This window comes from Tachysurus fulvidraco, chromosome 23 (assembly GCF_022655615.1).
Source record: "Tachysurus fulvidraco isolate hzauxx_2018 chromosome 23, HZAU_PFXX_2.0, whole genome shotgun sequence".
NCBI lineage: Eukaryota > Metazoa > Chordata > Actinopteri > Siluriformes > Bagridae > Tachysurus > Tachysurus fulvidraco.
In genome coordinates this window covers 5,611,707-5,630,902 of record NC_062540.1, presented here as the reverse complement: position 1 = coordinate 5,630,902, position 19,196 = coordinate 5,611,707, and the positions used below count along the sequence as shown (strand labels likewise).

General features: G+C 37.4%; 2 protein-coding genes across 6 annotated transcripts in view; one reads left to right on the top strand and one right to left on the bottom strand.

The window, feature by feature from the left end:
• Positions 1-12,156, bottom strand: part of plekhg5b (pleckstrin homology domain containing, family G (with RhoGef domain) member 5b) — a 61,479-nt gene extending 49,323 nt beyond the window's left edge. Inside the window, exons 1-3 of one of the 4 annotated variants that reach the window (XM_027144808.2) lie at positions 12,013-12,156; positions 10,362-10,469; positions 8,828-8,958 (exon numbers count right to left, since the gene is read on the bottom strand). In XM_027144808.2, coding sequence (XP_027000609.2) covers positions 8,828-8,912 — 85 coding nt within the window. In that variant the 5' untranslated portion in view covers positions 8,913-8,958; positions 10,362-10,469; positions 12,013-12,156. Of the gene's footprint in view, positions 1-8,827; positions 8,959-9,292; positions 9,315-9,503; positions 9,769-10,361; positions 10,470-12,012 lie in introns of those variants that run through there. The other 3 variants (XM_027144811.2, XM_027144807.2, XM_027144810.2) reach the window with 3 other exon arrangements.
• Positions 11,826-18,020, top strand: casp9 (caspase 9, apoptosis-related cysteine peptidase). 2 transcript variants are annotated; one of them, XM_047807446.1, is made up of 11 exons: positions 11,826-11,959; positions 12,092-12,224; positions 13,167-13,392; positions 13,479-13,565; positions 13,695-13,753; positions 14,035-14,211; positions 14,306-14,395; positions 14,857-15,004; positions 15,410-15,598; positions 15,904-16,013; positions 17,742-18,020. In XM_047807446.1, the coding sequence occupies exons 2-11, from the start codon at positions 12,093-12,095 to the stop codon at positions 17,847-17,849; spliced, it is 1,326 nt and encodes a 441-aa protein (XP_047663402.1). In that variant the 5' UTR covers positions 11,826-11,959; position 12,092; the 3' UTR covers positions 17,850-18,020. The 2 variants fall into 2 exon arrangements, with proteins under 2 accessions (XP_047663402.1, XP_027000616.1); XM_027144815.2 differs by having other exon boundaries at positions 13,476-13,565.
• The last annotated feature ends 1,176 nt before the right edge of the window (positions 18,021-19,196 follow it).

Below are 19,196 nucleotides of genomic sequence, written 5' to 3'. Positions count from 1 at the left end.
ATACAGATACTCACATATTTACATTTACATTACTTAAACTCAATATTTACATTTGCTCGTTTAGTACTAACAACTTTATTCATAGAATATAATGCTTTTGAGCAGCTGAGTTAAATGTCTTAATGAAGGATCCAATAATAATAATAATAATAATAATAATAATAATAATAATAATAAAAATAATAATAATAATAAGTGAGAGTAATAAGAGACTTGAAAATGAGTGACTTCTTCCTCACAGTTCTGAGCAACAGTCTGTGCTCTCAAGAACAAATTACGTGAAGTTTAAGTGGCCAAGCAAGGACATGCTGCAAGCAACACTGTACTATGAAACAAGGCGATTCTCTGCAAAGGGAGGATTTTAAGCACTCAATTCATAACATCTTCTAACCATCTCAATTTAACAATGAACACATGGACCAATCAGCAAGAAATCCTGCGCTCTGCCACCAACTTCATTTAATCCCAGTGCACACGGTGCAATTACTCCTATGAAGTAAACTGTGTAGTGTGAAAGTCTCTGAAACCGGTTGCAAGTACAGTGACAAAAGAAATAGCCGATGAGAAAATCTAATTCATCTGGTCTAATGTGCAGCAGATCCCTGAATCCACTTGATCATTCATTTGTGGAGGAGGGCAAAAAACAATAACTCTGGGTATGCCAGATAATGCCCTCTAGAAGCAAAGTGTTAAGTATTACAAAAATAACAAACATCATATCATATTCTTGACCGCACACAATATAATTATATCTACTTTTTAGCATTACAACTTCAGTTTTCTTGGTAGAACAGAATCTGTGCTACCCACAACTCCCCAACCAATACATCCTCCACATTTTCTCATTTATATTTTTCCTTGTTTCTATTCCATTGTTCGGGGATCCAGCATGCTCAGTATGTTCACCAAAGTCTGGGTAGTGTGTAAGCCACATCTGTAAGCCACATCTGTGAGCCACGTCTGTGAGCGATCATGTAGCATGAACGCCTTTACATCCAAACAACTGATCACTAGTGATTAATATCCCATGGTGTGAAAGGATGAGCAAGGTTTTAAAAGTCTGATTAGACAGATTTTTTAAATTAAGAAAAATAAAGTAAGCAAATACAAACACCTGCACTAAGAAAAGTCTAGAAATGAAGACTTTAAGTTGCCTGGAAGGAAGGAAGGAAGGGAGAGAGAGAGGGAGAGAGAGAGAGAGAGAGAGAGAGAGAGGGAGAGAGAGGGAGAGAGAGGGAGAGAGAGAGAGAGAGAGAGAGAGAGAGAGAGAGAGAGAGAGAGAACTGAGCAGCAGTAACCTGAACTAAAAGAGAATAGAAGACATTCTTCTATTAGTCACCTAGAAGGGAGACACCTATTACTTCTTAAACATAACCCTGAGTTTGTTGCAAGTTGTAATGATGCCCACAAGCAGTTAGGTTGCTCAAGTCCATGGTTCAGTCTATTCTACAGCACTACAAACTGATTAACAAAACACAGAGAAGGTCCACTGCTGAAAACATGGGACCACTGTACATGATGGCTATCTTGCTCAAGTAGCATCTCTCAACTAAACAGAGACTAAGAGGCTACCAGAGCACAAGTCCTATAAGATTCTTGCACTGCAAAGTATTCAGTCAAAAGCACTTTATGTGGCATAAAGGAGTCTAGGTGCAAGGCAAGAATACACCATAAACAGGAAGTCACTGGGCACCAAACACACATTCAGAGTGCACAATACCTAAAAAGACACAATGAGATCATGGCTTAGACACTAACTCTGACAGTAGTCCTTTGCTCTAATCCTTACGAATAAACATGTATACTATTAGATCAAATAACTTAAAAAAGCTTTCTGTTGTCAGTGATATGTGGCGATACCTTTTTGAAAATGGTCACTGAGCTGCCTCAGGACTAATATCTGCAACTCAGCAACTAGAGACGCAGAAGGTTGTGTATTCATTTGCAAATGTTTCAAAAATAATCGAGTGTTTATTTTACACACATTTTTAAAATGTGGAGTTAGTCTGTGCAAGTCCATTAGATATTAAGCTGCATAGGTTTCTAAAGAATTTGACGTTTGAAGCTCAAGGCCAAAAAAAATAAAAATCTATAGTTTATAGCCTACCTTAAATAAAAATAGAACTTAAGACAATCATCAAATGGAAATGACTTTCAATAAACAGCACAATGAAAGTCAGAATAAAATCTTTCCGTGTTATGACATGCTTGTAAATTCAGACCAATGACACCCGGTACACAGTATATTCTAACCCTACTAGAGAGGTTTTTAAGAATAATGGAATTTGGCCTTACCATATAGATCATGAATGACATCCAGGGAAGAGGACCAGGAGTAGCGTTCTGCGCCAGATACTGATGGCGGAAGCGTCTCCAGCTCGTAAGCCCCCCGCTTCTTCCAGTAAAGGAACATGGCAAAGAATGCGGCTCCACAGAGGTCAAAAAGGATTAAGCTCTTGTACCTTCAACCATTAAATTGTCCAAAAACTGACCGTATGGACAAATTTGCTGTAATTCCCTGCAACTGAGGCCATGATTTGTCAGAGTAAACTTTCTAAGAACAATCAATCGTAAACAATTCTCTAGAAATCAGAAACCAGCACAATTTCGTTCCCGGATTAATACAGCATCCATTGCATGCCATTATGTCTACTCAAACAATGCCTTTCTTCTCCCAAAATAGTATTGTTTCTGTTTGACTGGAACCTGGATACATATCTGGCAATTATGTTTAGATGAAGAAAGTATAAACCATTACACCCTCTGTTTTTAATTACAAACAAGCAAAGTTTCTGCAAACCTGCCCATTCAACAACTCCTGCCATGAGGAGCAATTAAGGTGTCCTTTCACTATCACAAAAATGGTGCAACTTCTCATCTTGGAAATATGTCCCAATTGCTGAAGCTCAAAGTTAGCAATGGCCAAACAAAACTGCTTGGCGTCCCATGGCAGAGGGGGCCGGCTGATAGAAGGCATTCGACCTACACGTCCAGACAAACGTTGCATTCACAACAGGATGAAATGCATGCTGGGACAGTCTGAGCCAATAGCTTTCAATATAGGTGACACAAAGATCTCTTGTACCCCACTTCCTACGCAGACAGTGAACTTTCCTCATAATTTGCACAAACTTTAAAGGCCTCACATTTTTGTGCATTCATCACACTCTGGCACCCTCTGCTTGGTGATGGATTTATGCCTTATGAATGCAGTGTAACCACGCTAATGTTTTCAGCTATTTCTGCGGAGGGACAACACAGCCTGAGGACCAGCAGCCTGGGAAGATAAAATGAACTGGCTGCCCTGTATCGAAAATACTTTTGGAAGGAAAAAAAAATTGTGGTGCCACAATCAGAATGACATCACATCCCCTGAGACAGTTTTGTTTGGATTTAGAATACAACAGAAAGTTTGTCTACTGCATGTCCTAATGCAGAGCTGCACCAAGTCTCTCTACAAGTCACCCCTGTGTTGAACTCTCTCCAGTAAGGTGGATTCATTGTTATCTGCCAGCTGGAATGGGGAAAGAATCGCAGAGAGAACACACTGTGCTAGTCTTCCAAGGCAGGGCCATGTCATACGGCAACTTAGATGTCCAATTTTGGGATAAGAAATTAGAGGGTATGGTAGCAGCCGGATGGCCACTTGGAGATCTGCTCCACAGACATGTGGTAGTAATCTGAACCTGCTTTGAAAGTGTAGGCTTGTCAGAGCTCCAGAAGTCTTTCCATTAACTTCTGCGGAAAGCGAAAGTTCAGGGTTTGTCTTTAGCATTACTGAAATAAAGTAAATAACAGTCATGTTGAAATTGTTCACTCTTTGGGTTACCTTAGCATGTATCCACATGTTTATTTGGATTCAAATATGCTTAGTTGCTTTGGAATAATAAGCATAGATGAGGGAAATTTCATGCCATGTTTGTGGCACTTTCTTAAAACCTTCTTAAACTCTATCCACCAGTTTCTCAAATTAATATAGGTGGTTAAGTGGCTATAACAAATGAAGTGATGCTTCTATGTGGTTAATTACTATTCTATTCCCCTTCTAACTATTAACCCCTTCTAACTTGCGTAGCACCTATATATCATCTTCCAATAAAATAATGTGGAACAAGACCCTCTTAGGACACCTGCTTAGACATCGAAACACACTTCATACTAATAGCCACAGCAATTATGAAGTTGGTTTGGGGACTGAATGCCTGTCCAGTCCACACAACACTGCAAAGCCTGCACTGCAAGAAGTGTTCTGCAGGCTTAACCCTATTAAATCGCAAAGAGTCCTTGGGCCAAACCCAAGACACAAACAATCTGGTTGGTGATACCAAATCTTTCCACCCACCTTGGACAATAAATCCTCTCAGGTTCAAAGATGCCAGTGAGTTCATTACTACTTTTGAAAACAGCAGTGTAAGACCAGGTGACCATCACAAGGTGTTGCGAGTAATCCTTTGTGATAAAGTTGCTGGATAATGAATATGGATATAACGGGTGCTTAAGTGGAAAAGAATATGGATATAACGGGTGCTTAAGTGGAAAAGAATATGGATATAACGGGTGCTTAAGCCAGTAAGTGGGCAGAGTACCTAGTATCAGAGGGCTATGGAGCTCTGACAGAAAACCCTAAAACCAGCAATGTCTTAAATTGCCACTGGCATGTGCAGACAACTGCCCTGGATGTATGCTTAATCATTTCATACCCCTAACACAGCAGATGAGATTGTTGGAGAATAAAGTCGATCTTCTGCACCAAATTGACTATTCCTAATTCCATCTGATTGGTATCACAGGTGTACTGATGTAAGGTCCCTTAGAGAGCAAATTACTCTCAGGGAAGGAAGCCTCGGGTACAAGTGCCCTGAACTGCCAGATAGTCTGTGGCATTTGGTATCCAGATGCATTCTATATGTCCTCCTTCATCTCAGTGTATTGTGTGATCTGCCTTTGTGTAACGTTGCTCTTTGTATTCCTTGAGGGTGCAGATGTTCTGGATTGCCTACCCTTTGGTAAGAGCACACAGCAACCCTATACGGCAGTAGCAACTTATTGCTAGCAGATGCTAGGGTCATGGTGGTACTTTAAGGCTCAAAGAACACCAGAAAATAGAACATACTCACCAAATGTAGACTGTTAAATAAAAGGGGCTATCCACAGCACTGAGCAAGACCCCTGCAGACCACGCATATAAATGGCAATGACTGATGCATAACAGCAGTATGCACTGTGATTACCTTGCTGGAAAATCATTCAAGTACTATGTAATCATGACTCAATTAAGGATAGGGCAACAAACAATGCCTTGTTCCCTTGTCAACTGTTATATCAATTACTGCAGTAACATTTGTGAAAGGAATATTGATTCTTAAAATGATAACATTAGTAGAAGGATAAATCAATTATTTAACAAATGTTATCACGTGTTATCACTGTGGATATAAGTTAGACAAACGCAAAAAAACATACTACTAAATATGTGGACACCTGACCATCCTACCAATAGGTGATCATTCCAAAACCATGTGCATTAACATGAGGTTATAACAGTGAGGTCGATACTGAAAGCAAGCGAGAGAGCCAGGGGTACAGTCATGGTACCCGTGTTCCATGGGACTGAGGACAGGGCTCAGGTGCAAGCAAACTTAAGTTTTTGCATGTCATCCATGAAAATCTGTGTCTTTCCTGGAGCATTGGGCGATGCCTAGGGCATTGTCATGCTGGTACAGATTTGGGTCATTTAGGTTAAGTCTAGGGAAATCTAAAGCAAAGCCATCCTATACAATTGTGTGCTTTTTATGCAACTTTGTGGCTACATATTGGATATGATGGACAGATCACAGACTAGTGCCATACAGTGTTTGCAATAATGGCTTAAAATTATATAACAACCCCAAATAATAAATGATATCCAGAAGTCGATTGTCTGAGATGTGTAATTAATCTGCCTAAGGTTCTGTAATCATGCCCGCAAGCCAAAGCATCTATATTTTAACAAATTTAATTACCAGTGCTATTTTATACTTGTTTTAAATACAGTACAATAATTACTTACAATAATTATTGATAATACTTACTGTTTTTTTAGCTTCTGGTTCAAGGAACATGCAAAAATTCTATCCACAAATTTCTGTGCACCAAAACCACACATACAAGTTCTGCCTAACCAGAGATCTCAAACGACTATGTATTAAACATTAGTGCATTTTTGTTTTATTGCCTTTCTTTATGAACATGTGAAGCACGCAGCCTATTTCAGGTCCATGCCAAGGTTTCAATTCATCACATTCTAAACCAATTGAGCCTTACAGTATATTTAATCAGGACATCATGTTCACAAAAAGAATTAAACAGGTCATAAAAAATAAGTAGTAAAATAAATTTCATTCAAACAAAGAAATTCACACCAACAATGGATTTCTTCATATTTTTTAAAATCCTTTAATTGCTAAGAGTCAACATTACAATGAGTACTAACAGCAGACACATCCTCCTTTTGCTTAGGAGTTGATATTAGACAGCTCATCCTGCAAAAACATGCTTATTAATGGAGGCCTGCCATGAACCAAAACAGTCATAAAGTTGGGTGTGGGCCTTAGTCTGGGCTAAAGAAAGGCTAGAACAGCATTTTGAACAGAGAAGGTGTCTGGGCACAACCTCCAAGTAAAAACACCTTTCATCATATACCTCAACATGGCAATTCGTGAGGGTGTGGGGTAATTCACCAGAGAAACAAAACATAACTAATGTTTCTGGAACATGTAGCATTAATGAGCAGGCCCTGACCATCAGACTTGGCTACACCGAGAGGTTACCTTATCTATGGTCTGATCCAAGGCCATATCCGTAACGAGATGAGAATTACAGATAAGCTACATTAACTTTTTCCAACGTCAGAGTAAAACATGTTCATGAATGAAATTGGTGGAAATTCACATATGTCTAGTTTATCTCTTGAAGGAAGCATGATTGTAGCTCCATAATGAACTATATCTTTCTACACATTACAGATTCTGTTCTGACTCAAGAAACACAAACATGTCCAAATCAGGCAAAACATTATCTGTTATAGAAAGAAACCATGGCATTCAAAAAGGCTGATAATCTCCTTCATTAAATAAAACTAAACTTTAACCATGACCAAAAGGCTGGGGATAAAAGAACTCCATAGCGTGTGGACTGAGTGATGGAAGATGATGATAAGGAAGCAGGAAAGATGAAAAGAAGAATGGTCTAAACCATATATGTGTGTATTAATAGTCATGACTTCATGCTTCTTCTTTTTTTCCCTCTTTGCTTATGTCAGGTTTGTGTCCTTTTGTGGTTTACGCTTTTAGGGGGACACACACATGGTGAACCCATTTACCAAGCAGGGTTCTCAGTTACACTTAAGACTTAACATAAATGTTAATAAATTCTGTCCAGAACATGAAAGAGAAAGAGTCCCAGGACAGCTTTGACATACTGGAAAATATTCTGAAGCTACCATACCACTTTTTCTAGCAAGTGAGCTCCTCATAGAAATATTACAGCATTAGACGGACACCACCTGCTTTCTATCAGACTGTCTGGATGATGCTTGGAACAAAAAATAAGCTTATGCCAACACACACTAGTAATAGCTAATGGGTCATGTGACTGCTGGCAGTGAAAATGTAGTTGCTACTCTGCTAAGCATGCTGAAGTGATAACGCATCATGGTGGCTAATTAATACCCCGTGACATTGCGGATAACGTGATTACTTCCTATGCAAACAGATTTGAACATTGTTTGGTTGAGAGATCTTGGTGATAGCAAGGAACCAACGGTTTAGATTTAGCTGTAACAGATGGTGCGCAACAGATCAAGAGTGGAAACTTGGACAACGCAAAAGCACAAAGTATGAGTACATCAAAAAAAAAAAACATTAGAGACATTAGGTAACAAGATTAATAGGGATATGTAGAAATATACATGAGTTTGCTTTAAAGTAAGATAAATGTAGTAAATAAGCCAGAACCCACATGCATACACCACTGGCTCCACATGAAAGCCGGGTACTTCAGGGAGGATTAATTGACCTGTGGCGTGTTAAAGCATAGCTTTAGTGCTCCATGACTTTACCAGCCCATGTTCATGCTTTAATTACTGCGTTGCTAAATATACCCTGCTCAAGTACTACACATCGCCAGACCTTATCACAGGTGCGACGTGTTATTATTGTCTTAAAAGCACACTTGCTCTCCTGAAGCTGCTTACTTCATCTAATTAAAAGAAAACTAAAATGTTTTTTCTACTTCATCATAGATTCGTATAAACAGAAAAATGAACTCTCTGAAAAGTACTCCAAGTACTGCTAGGTAAAGTCAGGTACGAGTGTTAATTATAAAAGGATCATTGTTATCGTCCATGATTGGGAAAAAAGTGTGCGTTACCAAAGCAAATTTCCACTGGTAGAATACGACAACAGAACAAATATTAACAGACCTGTAATTAAGGGAATAATTCTTCTTTATATTCTTAGAAAGAAAAAAAAGTGTTTCCTAAGGGTTCTTTAGATGGTCGACAGTCTCCGTATGAGACTTTGTAGGCATCTTGAAATGGTTTTACAAGATGGACAAACCAAACAACCTAAAATATAAAGTCCTAGATGAAATTCGTTCATTTTCTACTGTAAGGCTGTACATAAAATATCAAAATTAAACAGATTCCTCAAGGATTCTTAACAGTTCTAGGTTCATGAAAATGGTTCCACTTGGAACCTTTTCTGAGAAGAAACTTCAACAAAAAATGGTAACTGGAAACTTTTGGAGAAGAAAATATAAAAGAGGAAAATGGTAAAGAAACACTTACTGAGACGCAGTCGGATACCAAGCCAGCTTCGCGGAGGGGATTTGTGATGAAGAGCCGTGTTCATAGTCCACTTACTCGGAACCATCCTCTGGTTGGGTCTCGCATTTATTCCGAGTCGTTTACAAAAGCAACTGGTGTGAAAAGATCAACGCGGGTCAGCAAAGACAGTGGGAATAAAAATAAATGAATAAATTAACCTACTATTTCTCTCTCTCACCCTAACCGCAAACTTCCTTCACTTCTAAATGAATTATACGACCGACTAGTTTTTAAAGCTCCTGAGGTAAAACTACCTTGTTGATGCTAACTATGCTAAGAGCTGTAAATGTGCACGAGAGGAGCTGTGTGGAAAAAGTGGACCAGGAATAATAATAATAATAATAATAATAATAATAATAATAATAATAATAATAATAATAATAATCATGATAAGAAACGAGTTAAAAAAGAAGAAGAAAGACATACGTGTTTTTGTCCAAAGGTTCTTACGTGACGTGACTTAACGCTGCGCGTGTAGCTACTTATTTAGCCTCGTGACACATTTGTATTGTATTTCCTACCCTGCTTTTCAATGCTATTCGTGCATATAACATGACTACATTAATATATCTAAAAACACTGCATACTTTACAAAACTGACTAATGTGTATTGTAACCCCAATCCCACAATACGAACCTGTTGCGCTGACTTTGTCTGCAAATCGACTAGTGTTTCCATACCGCAGCTCCGTCTGCACCTCTTTCCCACTGCATTAACTCCACTATTGTTTTCCCTTGAATCTTTAACATTGATTAGTTAAACACGGGAGACTTTTGTAGCTATCGATATCTTCCTTACTGCTTGCTTCAGGTCACACAAGTGTACTTAATCCTCCCCCTCAACACTCATTCATTCATCTGCAGCTTCTTACTGGGACTATTTCTCATCGTAGCTCCATGGCTGCAGTGTTGTATTTAGCCGCTAGTTGGCGCCAAATGATAACGTTTTTTTTCCCAACGCACAATAATATTATTTGTTTGTTTGTTTGTTTATTTGACGAATATGCTAAAGATAATATAACAGCAATGTAATCAGTGTCAGTATGATATGATCCGACGTGAAAGGACATCATTACCTAAAGTTTGCATTAAAGTTGTTCCTGCAGAAATAATGAAGTATGAAAAGAAAGATAAATCAGAACTTATTTAACTGTATTGTGGTATAACTAAGGTTAAATCAAGAGCTATAAGAAGTTTCATTTGAGTATTGGGATCTATAAGTCACTACAATCAACAAATCTAGGTTTTCTGCTAACTCATCATTATGTTTTCTCCTATATATCATTAAATGGTCCATATCATTTGTGTACAGTAAATTTCCACTTTGCCACCCAGGACTAAAAAGTATCTTGGACACTCCACTGCTTTTATAATTAGTATACATTAGTATAAGTTTTGGGTTTTTACATAAAGTCTGTAAAAATATGTGCGATTCAGAAGACAGCATGGACATCAGGCAAGGATATCTAATGAAATGCTTGCAATAAATACTCACAACTCTGGTAAAGATGAGATTCTTGAAAACCAGCCTACAAACAGATGTTGTCCTTATTTGAGAGATCACCAAGCAACAGTTGCGACCCATCAAAAAACATCCACTAGCCTGCGGAGATAGAAGAGAAATAAGCCAGTCTACTTACAGATCCTTAAAACACCATCTGTAGAAACTCTGAACCAAAAGTGAAAACCTTTAGATAAATGTGGTTGAATAAAAGAGGATCCAGAGCTGGAGAAAATCTGCTATATGCAATAAGTGCCAAAACCACACTAAACTTTCTATATTATTTTTTAGAAAGAAATGAATTTTATTCATTTTTCTATTCCAAGTAGAGAAAATTCTTTTATATTTAGTGCATCATATTTTTGCTTTTGACCAAAGACTTAGGATGGTAGTTTTTAACAACTGAAAAGAGGCAAGTTTTTGATTATTAGCAGTGTTTTTCTCATCTATCTCCAACATCAGATTTGAGTCTGGCCATCATCTTTGTTTTCCCTTGACATTTTGTGTATAAATGTACTAGAAGCAGAGTTTCATGACAGCTTTTATGCCAAAGTGAACTCTCTGGTCCTTTTCCAGTCTTCAGCTCTCCAATTTCAGTGTGCTTGTGTCCACTGTAGACTCACATTCCTGTTCCTGGCTAAAAAGAGCAGAGCCTGCTGTGGTCTTCTGCTGTTGTATCCCAAATGCCTCAAGGTTCACAATAATTGTTTGTTCAGAGTAGTAAGGAGTAGTTATTTGAGTTACTGTAGCCTTCTTGTCCGCATGAGCCGGTCTGACTATTCTCCTCTGAATGCACTCATGATTTGCTGCACGAACCTCAAGTATAATATGAAGAGCAGTGTTGGTCAGAAAAACACAACACTTACTTTCCTTCTGCATTCACATTTTTAATATCTCTTCATATAAGAACACAAAGGCAACGAAATGCAATGGCTCTGTGTTTTGTGCCGAGTCACAGATCCCCAGGAGATGGCAAAGAGACTGATTACAGGACTTCAGCACACTCAGCCGCTCAAGGGCACCAAATGGCTTACCCTGTTTTCTGACTTTTATTATATTAGTTCCTGGATAGAATCCCAGCCATTTATGTTTATTTCTTTAAAGCATGTACACCTTCACACATTTGCCCTTGTATCTTTGAGAGAGAAAAAATCCTATGTAATCACAAATCAAGTTTTACAACCTAAACTAAGAATCTAAAATGAATGTGGAAATGAAAATAAAACAATCTTTGTCTGTCTGTTCTGGTATCACTGGACTTCACCCTGGCTGCCATCTAGTGACCACAATCGTCATGAGACATCATCATCAAATTGTTTACCCAAAAAAATGCTTTGTATTGATGATTTAAAGGCATATTTTTTAAGCAGGTCAAATATGACGTCCAAGTTTCACATAGTCTACAAATATTTTTTTTAATTAAAACTATTACTTGTACTGGAACTATTATTAAAACTATGAACAGAACTCACAGCAGACATGTCTGCGCGCACGATAGCACAGTCTGCGTTTCATCAACGCGGTTTGTGTCGCATAAACGCACCCAAGAGTGACGTTTGCGCAGGATGGTTGATGTAAACAAGGAAGTCTAAGTGAGTGGTGTAGCGACACTTTGTCTGTTTATGTATTTACTACTAATACATACCATTTGTGGAAGCTTTCTGCCTTTTTCGTGCCATACTAGGTAACGTTTACACCCTTAACGTGGTTTATTTTGTTTACAGAATGGAGCGCAGGCATAAAGAGATCCTTCGACGGAAGAGGATAAATCTTGTGTTGAGTTTAAACCCTTCTGATGTCTACGACGGACTTCTGTCGAGGGGCATCTTTACTGACGATATGATTGATGAGATAAAGGTAGGAAGACGTGAGGATATTTTTTATACGTGTATACACAAACACGTACAGTGTGTCACAAGTAACGTATTGTGACGTCATACGTCGAGTTACGTCACCTTCTCACCAAACCACGTGAATCACGCACTGCTAATCATGTTTACTTACTAATCTTATCACTAAGAGGTACCATTTACCAACTCTTCATCAAATCCAGCATCTAAAAATATGTTTGTAAATATTTTTGAGCATTTTGTTTCATTATGAAAACGTACCTCTTAGAAACCCATACAGCTATGTGCATATATGTTTATATGACCATTTTTAAAGTAGTTATGAATTATATTTACAGTAATTAGCAGACACAATTATCCAATTTTTTTCATTTTATTCAACTGAGCAATTAAACACTAGTCTACCACATCCCTGAATTGATGTCATATCGATTAAATTGAAATTCTTAGATAAGATGCCCTTGTTTATTACTTTTAAAATGGAGGCAACATGCTCAATGGACGCATTTTGTCCAGCTGTAAAGCAAAAAGGCAATAAAACTATAAAGATAATTTATAAACTATACACTTTTATACACTTAAATTTTTTTTTTTGTTATAGCATAAAGGTAAGTTTGACACCCACAGTGTTTTATCTATATTCTTAATGCTCTATTGATGCTTCCTGTATACAGACAATAATGGTAATGAAGTGCTTTATATGAGTCTGAGCATAAATATAAACATAATAAAAAATATAAATATATACACACTGGTTTTCTAAAGTATATATCATTGTGGGAAAATTTGAGGTGACTGGTTGTGAAGTCAATTACTCAGTCATAGGAAGAAAAAGAAGCTAAGCTACCCTGAACATCTTTACCTGGGATACATAGATGAGCTCAGAAGCATGTATGCAGCATTTGAATTAAAAGAAAAAAGTTTGTGACTTTATTATTGATTTCCCCAGAACTCTGGTCCAAGACGTGCTCAAGCCAGGCAGCTGGTGAGGGATCTAGAGACAAGAGGAAGTCTGGCCTTTCCAGCCTTCTTGGAGTGTCTTCGAGAAACTGGGCAGCACACTCTGGCTGAACTGCTGGAGAGTGGAGATCCTGTTCCTGTACCCGTTCCTCTCCCTGTGCAGCCGAGCATAATCCCTCTCCCTGTGCAGCCGAGCATAATCCCTCTCCCTGTCTGTAAGTGGAAAGTATGAAGGCAAATCTAGATCATTAAATGTATTTCAGGTGCGTTATCCCATGTGTCGTGTCTCACAATTTAGCAGGGAATCTTCTCGATTTTAAAAAGCCAGAAGGAGGTGATGCTCCTAAGAAACCGATTCCGTTGAAACCAAAAACATTGCCTATTGCATGTAAGTAAACACAAAAGGTCTCTGGAGTCTGGAGTCAGCCATTCTTGTTGAAGATTTAAATGGAGGTTTTGGTAATAATTTCCTGAGAAGAATATCTGCTCATATATTCCCTGTGGACTATCTCCACAGCTATTGAGGATGAAACTGAAATACCTAGATCAACAAGGCCCAGAAGTGACAGCATACAGGTAATAACAAATCAAAACTTACTTGCTGTCTGTCTATCTTTGTCACTTTATAATTTTGCCTTTCCTTATCTCAATCTGTCTGACTATCCTACCATACCTCTCTCTATCAGACTCGCTATCAGACTCTTTATCAATACCTCCTCTATCTTCTCTATTGCTCTTTTTCTCTACTTTGCATATTTCTATCTATCTATCTGTCTGCCTGCCTGCCTGCCTGCCTGTCCGCCTGTCTGTCTGTCTCTCTAGGTGTTTAATGTTCTGTGTTGTTAATATCCATTCAGTCCTATAAGATGGAAGCCAGTCCATGTGGAGTCTGTTTGATCATCAATAACGTGGAATTTGACTCTGGCTCTGAGCTAAAGAATCGCTTGGGGTCTGATATCGACTGCGAAAAGCTGGAGAGACGATTCAGATCTCTCAACTTTCATGTTCTTGTTAAGAGGAACTTAAAATGCAAAGTAAGTGTTTTGTGCATTACTTACTACAAGCAAGAGTTAGCTATCTGTAAGCTAATAGTGTTATTTATAACAGGCTCCTGTTTCTTTTTACTAGCATATACGACACGAGCTGGCCACACTAGCTAAAATGGATCATTCTGTGTATGACTGCTGTGTGGTGGTCATATTATCACATGGCACTGAGGTAAGGACGGTAAAATTGATATTATGCTTTAAAATGAAATATATATATATATATATATATATATATATATATATATATATATATATATATATATATGGTGCTTGCTGGCTTATTTATTTGTTTGTTTATTTATTTATTTCTATCTGGTCCATTTACATTCATGGAAAGTTTTCTTATTTTTTGTCATTTAATTTTTTTAATTTTCTTATGTTCTATAAAGCTGCTTTGAGACCATTTCCATTGTTCAAAGCCCTATACAAATACATTTTAATATCGGAGTATATCAGTATATTGAATCAGAGTAGTTTTGTATAATTTATAGTACAAAAAAAAAAACTTGTGATGTTGATACCCACGAACAAGCCCAGAACTGATCCTGGTTCAAGTTCAAGTATGAACTTCAAGTGTGCAAACCTTTTATCTTTTTATTGTTTTTAAGGCATTTCTATTTTCATGTTCAGGCAAGTCATAATCGCTTCCCTGGAGCAGTTCATGGTGTAGATGGTCTCTCAGTCGCAGTACAGATCATCACTAACTACCTCAATGGGCAGAACTGTCCCTCTCTGCAGGGCAAGCCCAAAGTCTTCTTCATCCAGGCTTGTGGAGGAGGTGAGTACAAAAGTCGTGCTTTCAGTTTTCACAGTATTTCTTTTTCCAAACAGAGTCATGTTTATGAAATCTTCTTTCCTCTTCAGAGAAAAGGCAGTTTGTTTAAAGTGAAACTTGATTTCTAGCAAATCAAGAACACCATTATGACATCTCTTCTCATTTCACTCACTTCTTCATTTCTTCAAGTGTATTCTTCAGGCTTGTGCAACCTGTAAGCACTTGGCTTTATAAAGCTGCACAGTTAATATTAGACATCACTCAGAGAATGTTTAGACTTTACCAGGTAGAAGTGACCCAATTTTTCAAACTCAGACGAAGGTAAGCTAGATCAGTGACAATATTCCTTGGAAGAATAGGACAGGTTTTACAGGTTTCTTTATGTTTTTAATTGTGTGTGTGTGGTAGGCGAGACAGACACAGGCTTTGAGGTCTCTCCCGATGAGGTACAGCACACAGCACCAAGGCTAGATGAGCAGGCGGACGCTATTCCCACATCCTCCAGCAGTGACTCGCTCAGCTTGTCTGATGAACCAGACGCTCGGGCCACCCTTCCCACACCCAGCGACATCCTAGTGTCCTACTCAACATTTCCAGGTGTGTTTGTGCAACATTTCATTTTATGTCTTATTATCTACAAAGCACTGTTTGACCTTATTTTTAAAATAAGAACAAATAACAGTCAAAGGGAATATTTACAGGACGCACAACAAGATCCCTTTTTGAATGAAATTGCATGCTTTTCGGATCGATTAGTTTCTTTCCATTTAAAAGCAAAAAAATAACCAAGCAATACAAAATTGAATTCTCTCTCACACGACTTCCAGTTTTACCTGAAGAGATTTTCGTCTGATTTCTTTGCTAATATTCCTGAATAGTCAATGAACAAATTCTGTCTTTAGGATATGTATCATGGAGGGACACGAACAAAGGCTCGTGGTATGTGGAGACTCTGGATCGTGTACTGGAGAACAATGCTGACACTGATGACCTTGTCACCATGTTAATGATGGTATATTTTGGTTTTTCTTTTTTTTCTTTTAACAGATGATATGCATTAATTCATATTCCATATCCCCATAACAGACAGTTTTTTTATATCAGATAATATGGAAATTCTACCAGTATAACTGTGATGGTGCAGATGAGCTAGGAAAGGATTTTTTTTCAACACAATAGCAAGCAATACCATGTCTACTGTATGATACCAGTCCTGGTGCTTATAATGATACCGACTTGTCTTGTTTACTTTAGGTGAACTGTGAGAATTTGCAGTACTGTCATTATTACAAGGCACATGAAGTAGTGAAGTGGGGAAAAAAATAAAAGGCGGGAAAATTTTCAAATGTGAAATATTCAAATGTGACCAAATCTTTTGTAGAGACGAAACAAAAATTCCTGTTTAATAGAAATAAGCTGCTGGCAAATCAAAAAAAAAAAAAAACCTTCTCGTCCTATCACTAGCATTATACGTAGGTATCCGTTTTGCCGAGCATGTAGCGGCATGGCTATGTGTGAAATCATGTAGAAACACGTCAAAAGATTAAGATTACATCAGACAGAGTTTACACAGAGAGGTGTGAAAAAACGATAAAGAGTGGCTAGCAGAAAATGGCCATATTGGTTCAAGCTGTGAAGGAGGATATACTGTAGTAACTTAAATAGCTCTTTACAAATATGGGGATCGGAAAAGCATCTCAGCAGGCACAAAACATTGAAATTTGAGGTGGATGCGCTACAATAGCAGAAGATGTCAAGCAAGAACAGGAATCTGATGCTTTCATGTGTACAGACTCACCCTAAAGAGATTAGAAAAAAAGATATTTTATCACATATATATTACATCACAGTAAAGTTCCTTCTTCACATATCCCAAATTTGGAGGTTGAGGTTAGAGCACAGGGTCAGCCATGATACGAGGTTAAGGGCCTTGCTCAAGGGCCCAACAGTGGCAGCTTGTCAGAGCAGTGGATTGAACTCTGGTCTTCTAATCAACAACATAGGGCTTTATCCATTTAAACCACAACTGTTGTAAAGAGTGTAATTATAGACTTCCTGTCAGAGGATGTATGTTTTTGCACCTCTTGCCACTGTTGTGTGTGAGAATCCCAGGAAACTAGCAGTTTGTAAAATATTCAATCTAACAACTATGTCTCAGTTAAAGTCACACTTTTCAGAAGACACTTTTTTCCCCTCATTCTGATGTTTGATGTGAAGATTCTGAAAGCTCTTGACCTGCGTCTGCATGATTCTGTACATTGTGCTGCTACCGCATGATTCTCTGAGCCACACGATCCACTCTGATTGGATACCTGCATAAATGAAGTATGCCTAATAAAGTGGATGGTACAAATACTACAACCAACATAATACTTCCACTTGTCATTGATTTTTGTGAGCAGTAGTACACTTGATTAGGAGTCAAACATCTCCATTTCTTTTTTTCAAGAGTCAAGAGTGATTATGACTCAGGAATTCGTATCAGCACACTCCTGGTTAAGGTTGTTTTTGAATTGTGTGTAGTTGTGGTTATAAAGTAGCACATGATTTGGGTCACAGAAGAGTCTTCCTGCATGTTGTCTGCATGTGGGTGAATCCCAAAATGACTTGCTGTATGAACATACTGAGTATAGTGCACTGCTCCTGATGGAGATGAAGTTAAATACTTGAGTGTTCAGATTTATTGTGGTTTCAATTTCTAGTTTGAAATAAATGTCTTTTTATTCTTTATTTTGCACAGGTGAACAACGAGGTCTCTCAAATATCCGCTAAGGGCCTGTACAAACAGATGCCTGGATCGTTCAACTTTCTCCGGAAGCTGTTCTACTTTCAGGTCTTGAAGACATAAGCTTAAAAATGAACATATGAATAAACAAATGAGCATTAAGATTAAAACCGGTTGATCCTTATTTAAAAAAAAAATGGTTACATTCAATTTAATGGCTACTGAATTAAATCCAGAAACTGCAACTAGACATATCATTGTACTGTATAAATAAATGTTTACCTTGTTACTTGATTCAAATTGTTTTTGGATTCCAGGAGTGACCTTTAGTACTTTGTGATTTTCTACAGTATTTCATAATGAATTTTGATCATGATTTTGAATTTTAATGATAATAATAATAAAAAAACATTAAATACATTTTAAGAAGACCAGAAAAATAGGTGCTGAAACTTGTCTAGAGATTCAAATAAACTTGAAACAAATATGAATTGTAAATATGTTTTAAATCTTCTTCTTCTCTTTTTTCTTTTCTTTTTTTTTTTCCATGGGTTGTGAACTGGTGGTTGATTTTTCCACACACAACCAGCTGCACAAACAAATCAGCATAAAAAGTTAGCATAGCTAATGTTTGGCATTGACTAACAAAAAGGTAACAGTGTAAATAATTAATGCATGTACTATTAAATGAAGTGAAACTATGATTTGCTGAGGTGGTTGTGAAGTGTAGGTCTGGTTAGATTAGATACAGTGTACCACAAAACAGTGTAGTCTCAGGAAGCTTCTAGTATATTTTATAAATGTGTCTGATTATCAACCTAGCTTAATTTCATCTGATTAGCTGCAATGCAAAGTTGCGTTGGTCGTGAGTTTTTGTGTTTGCATTTGATGACTATTTCATTTCTGTTTCTGTCAGATGCTTAAACAGGTTTGTCTTTAGCTCATACATTGATATTTCCTGCTCTTTTCACAAGTGTAGCAGCTTTTCACACCACAAACATTGTTTAGTTTATGTGTAGGCATCCTAGTACTATATGCACTAGAATGGATATTTTTTTTAAGATTGCAAAATTTAAAGGATGTTAAAGACTGACATTCTTCATCAAATTGTTCAGCAAAATAAGCAAAATGCACATTATTATTATTATTATTATTATTATTATTATTATTATTATTATTATTATTATTGATTAAAAATCTGCCAATTTTGCTAAAAGGCTTTCCAAAATTGTTCAGTCCATGTATTTTTGCACACTAGTAAATCTCTTGAGGAAGAAACAAAACAAAACAAAGTGCAAATATTTTAAGATCCATGTAAGGTCATGACTTCAAGTGCTCCCATTACATGTAAAAGCAGTACTATCATTTACCGTATTTCCCCTATTCTTTTAATCCTATCGAATTCCTGTTACTTTAATTCATTCATTCGTTTTTCTGGTTGCTTATTTACCTCTGTGCGTATCGTATAAG

Excerpts from the sequence above, each read along its gene's own strand:
- casp9 (XM_027144815.2), top strand. The coding sequence starts at position 12,093 with ATGGAGCGCAGGCATAAAGAGATCCTTCGACGGAAGAGGATAAATCTT. Across the intron at positions 15,005-15,409 it reads CATCCAGGCTTGTGGAGGAG|GCGAGACAGACACAGGCTTT; the intron begins GTGAGTACAAAA and ends TGTGTGTGGTAG. Across the intron at positions 16,014-17,741 it reads TTGTCACCATGTTAATGATG|GTGAACAACGAGGTCTCTCA; the intron begins GTATATTTTGGT and ends TATTTTGCACAG.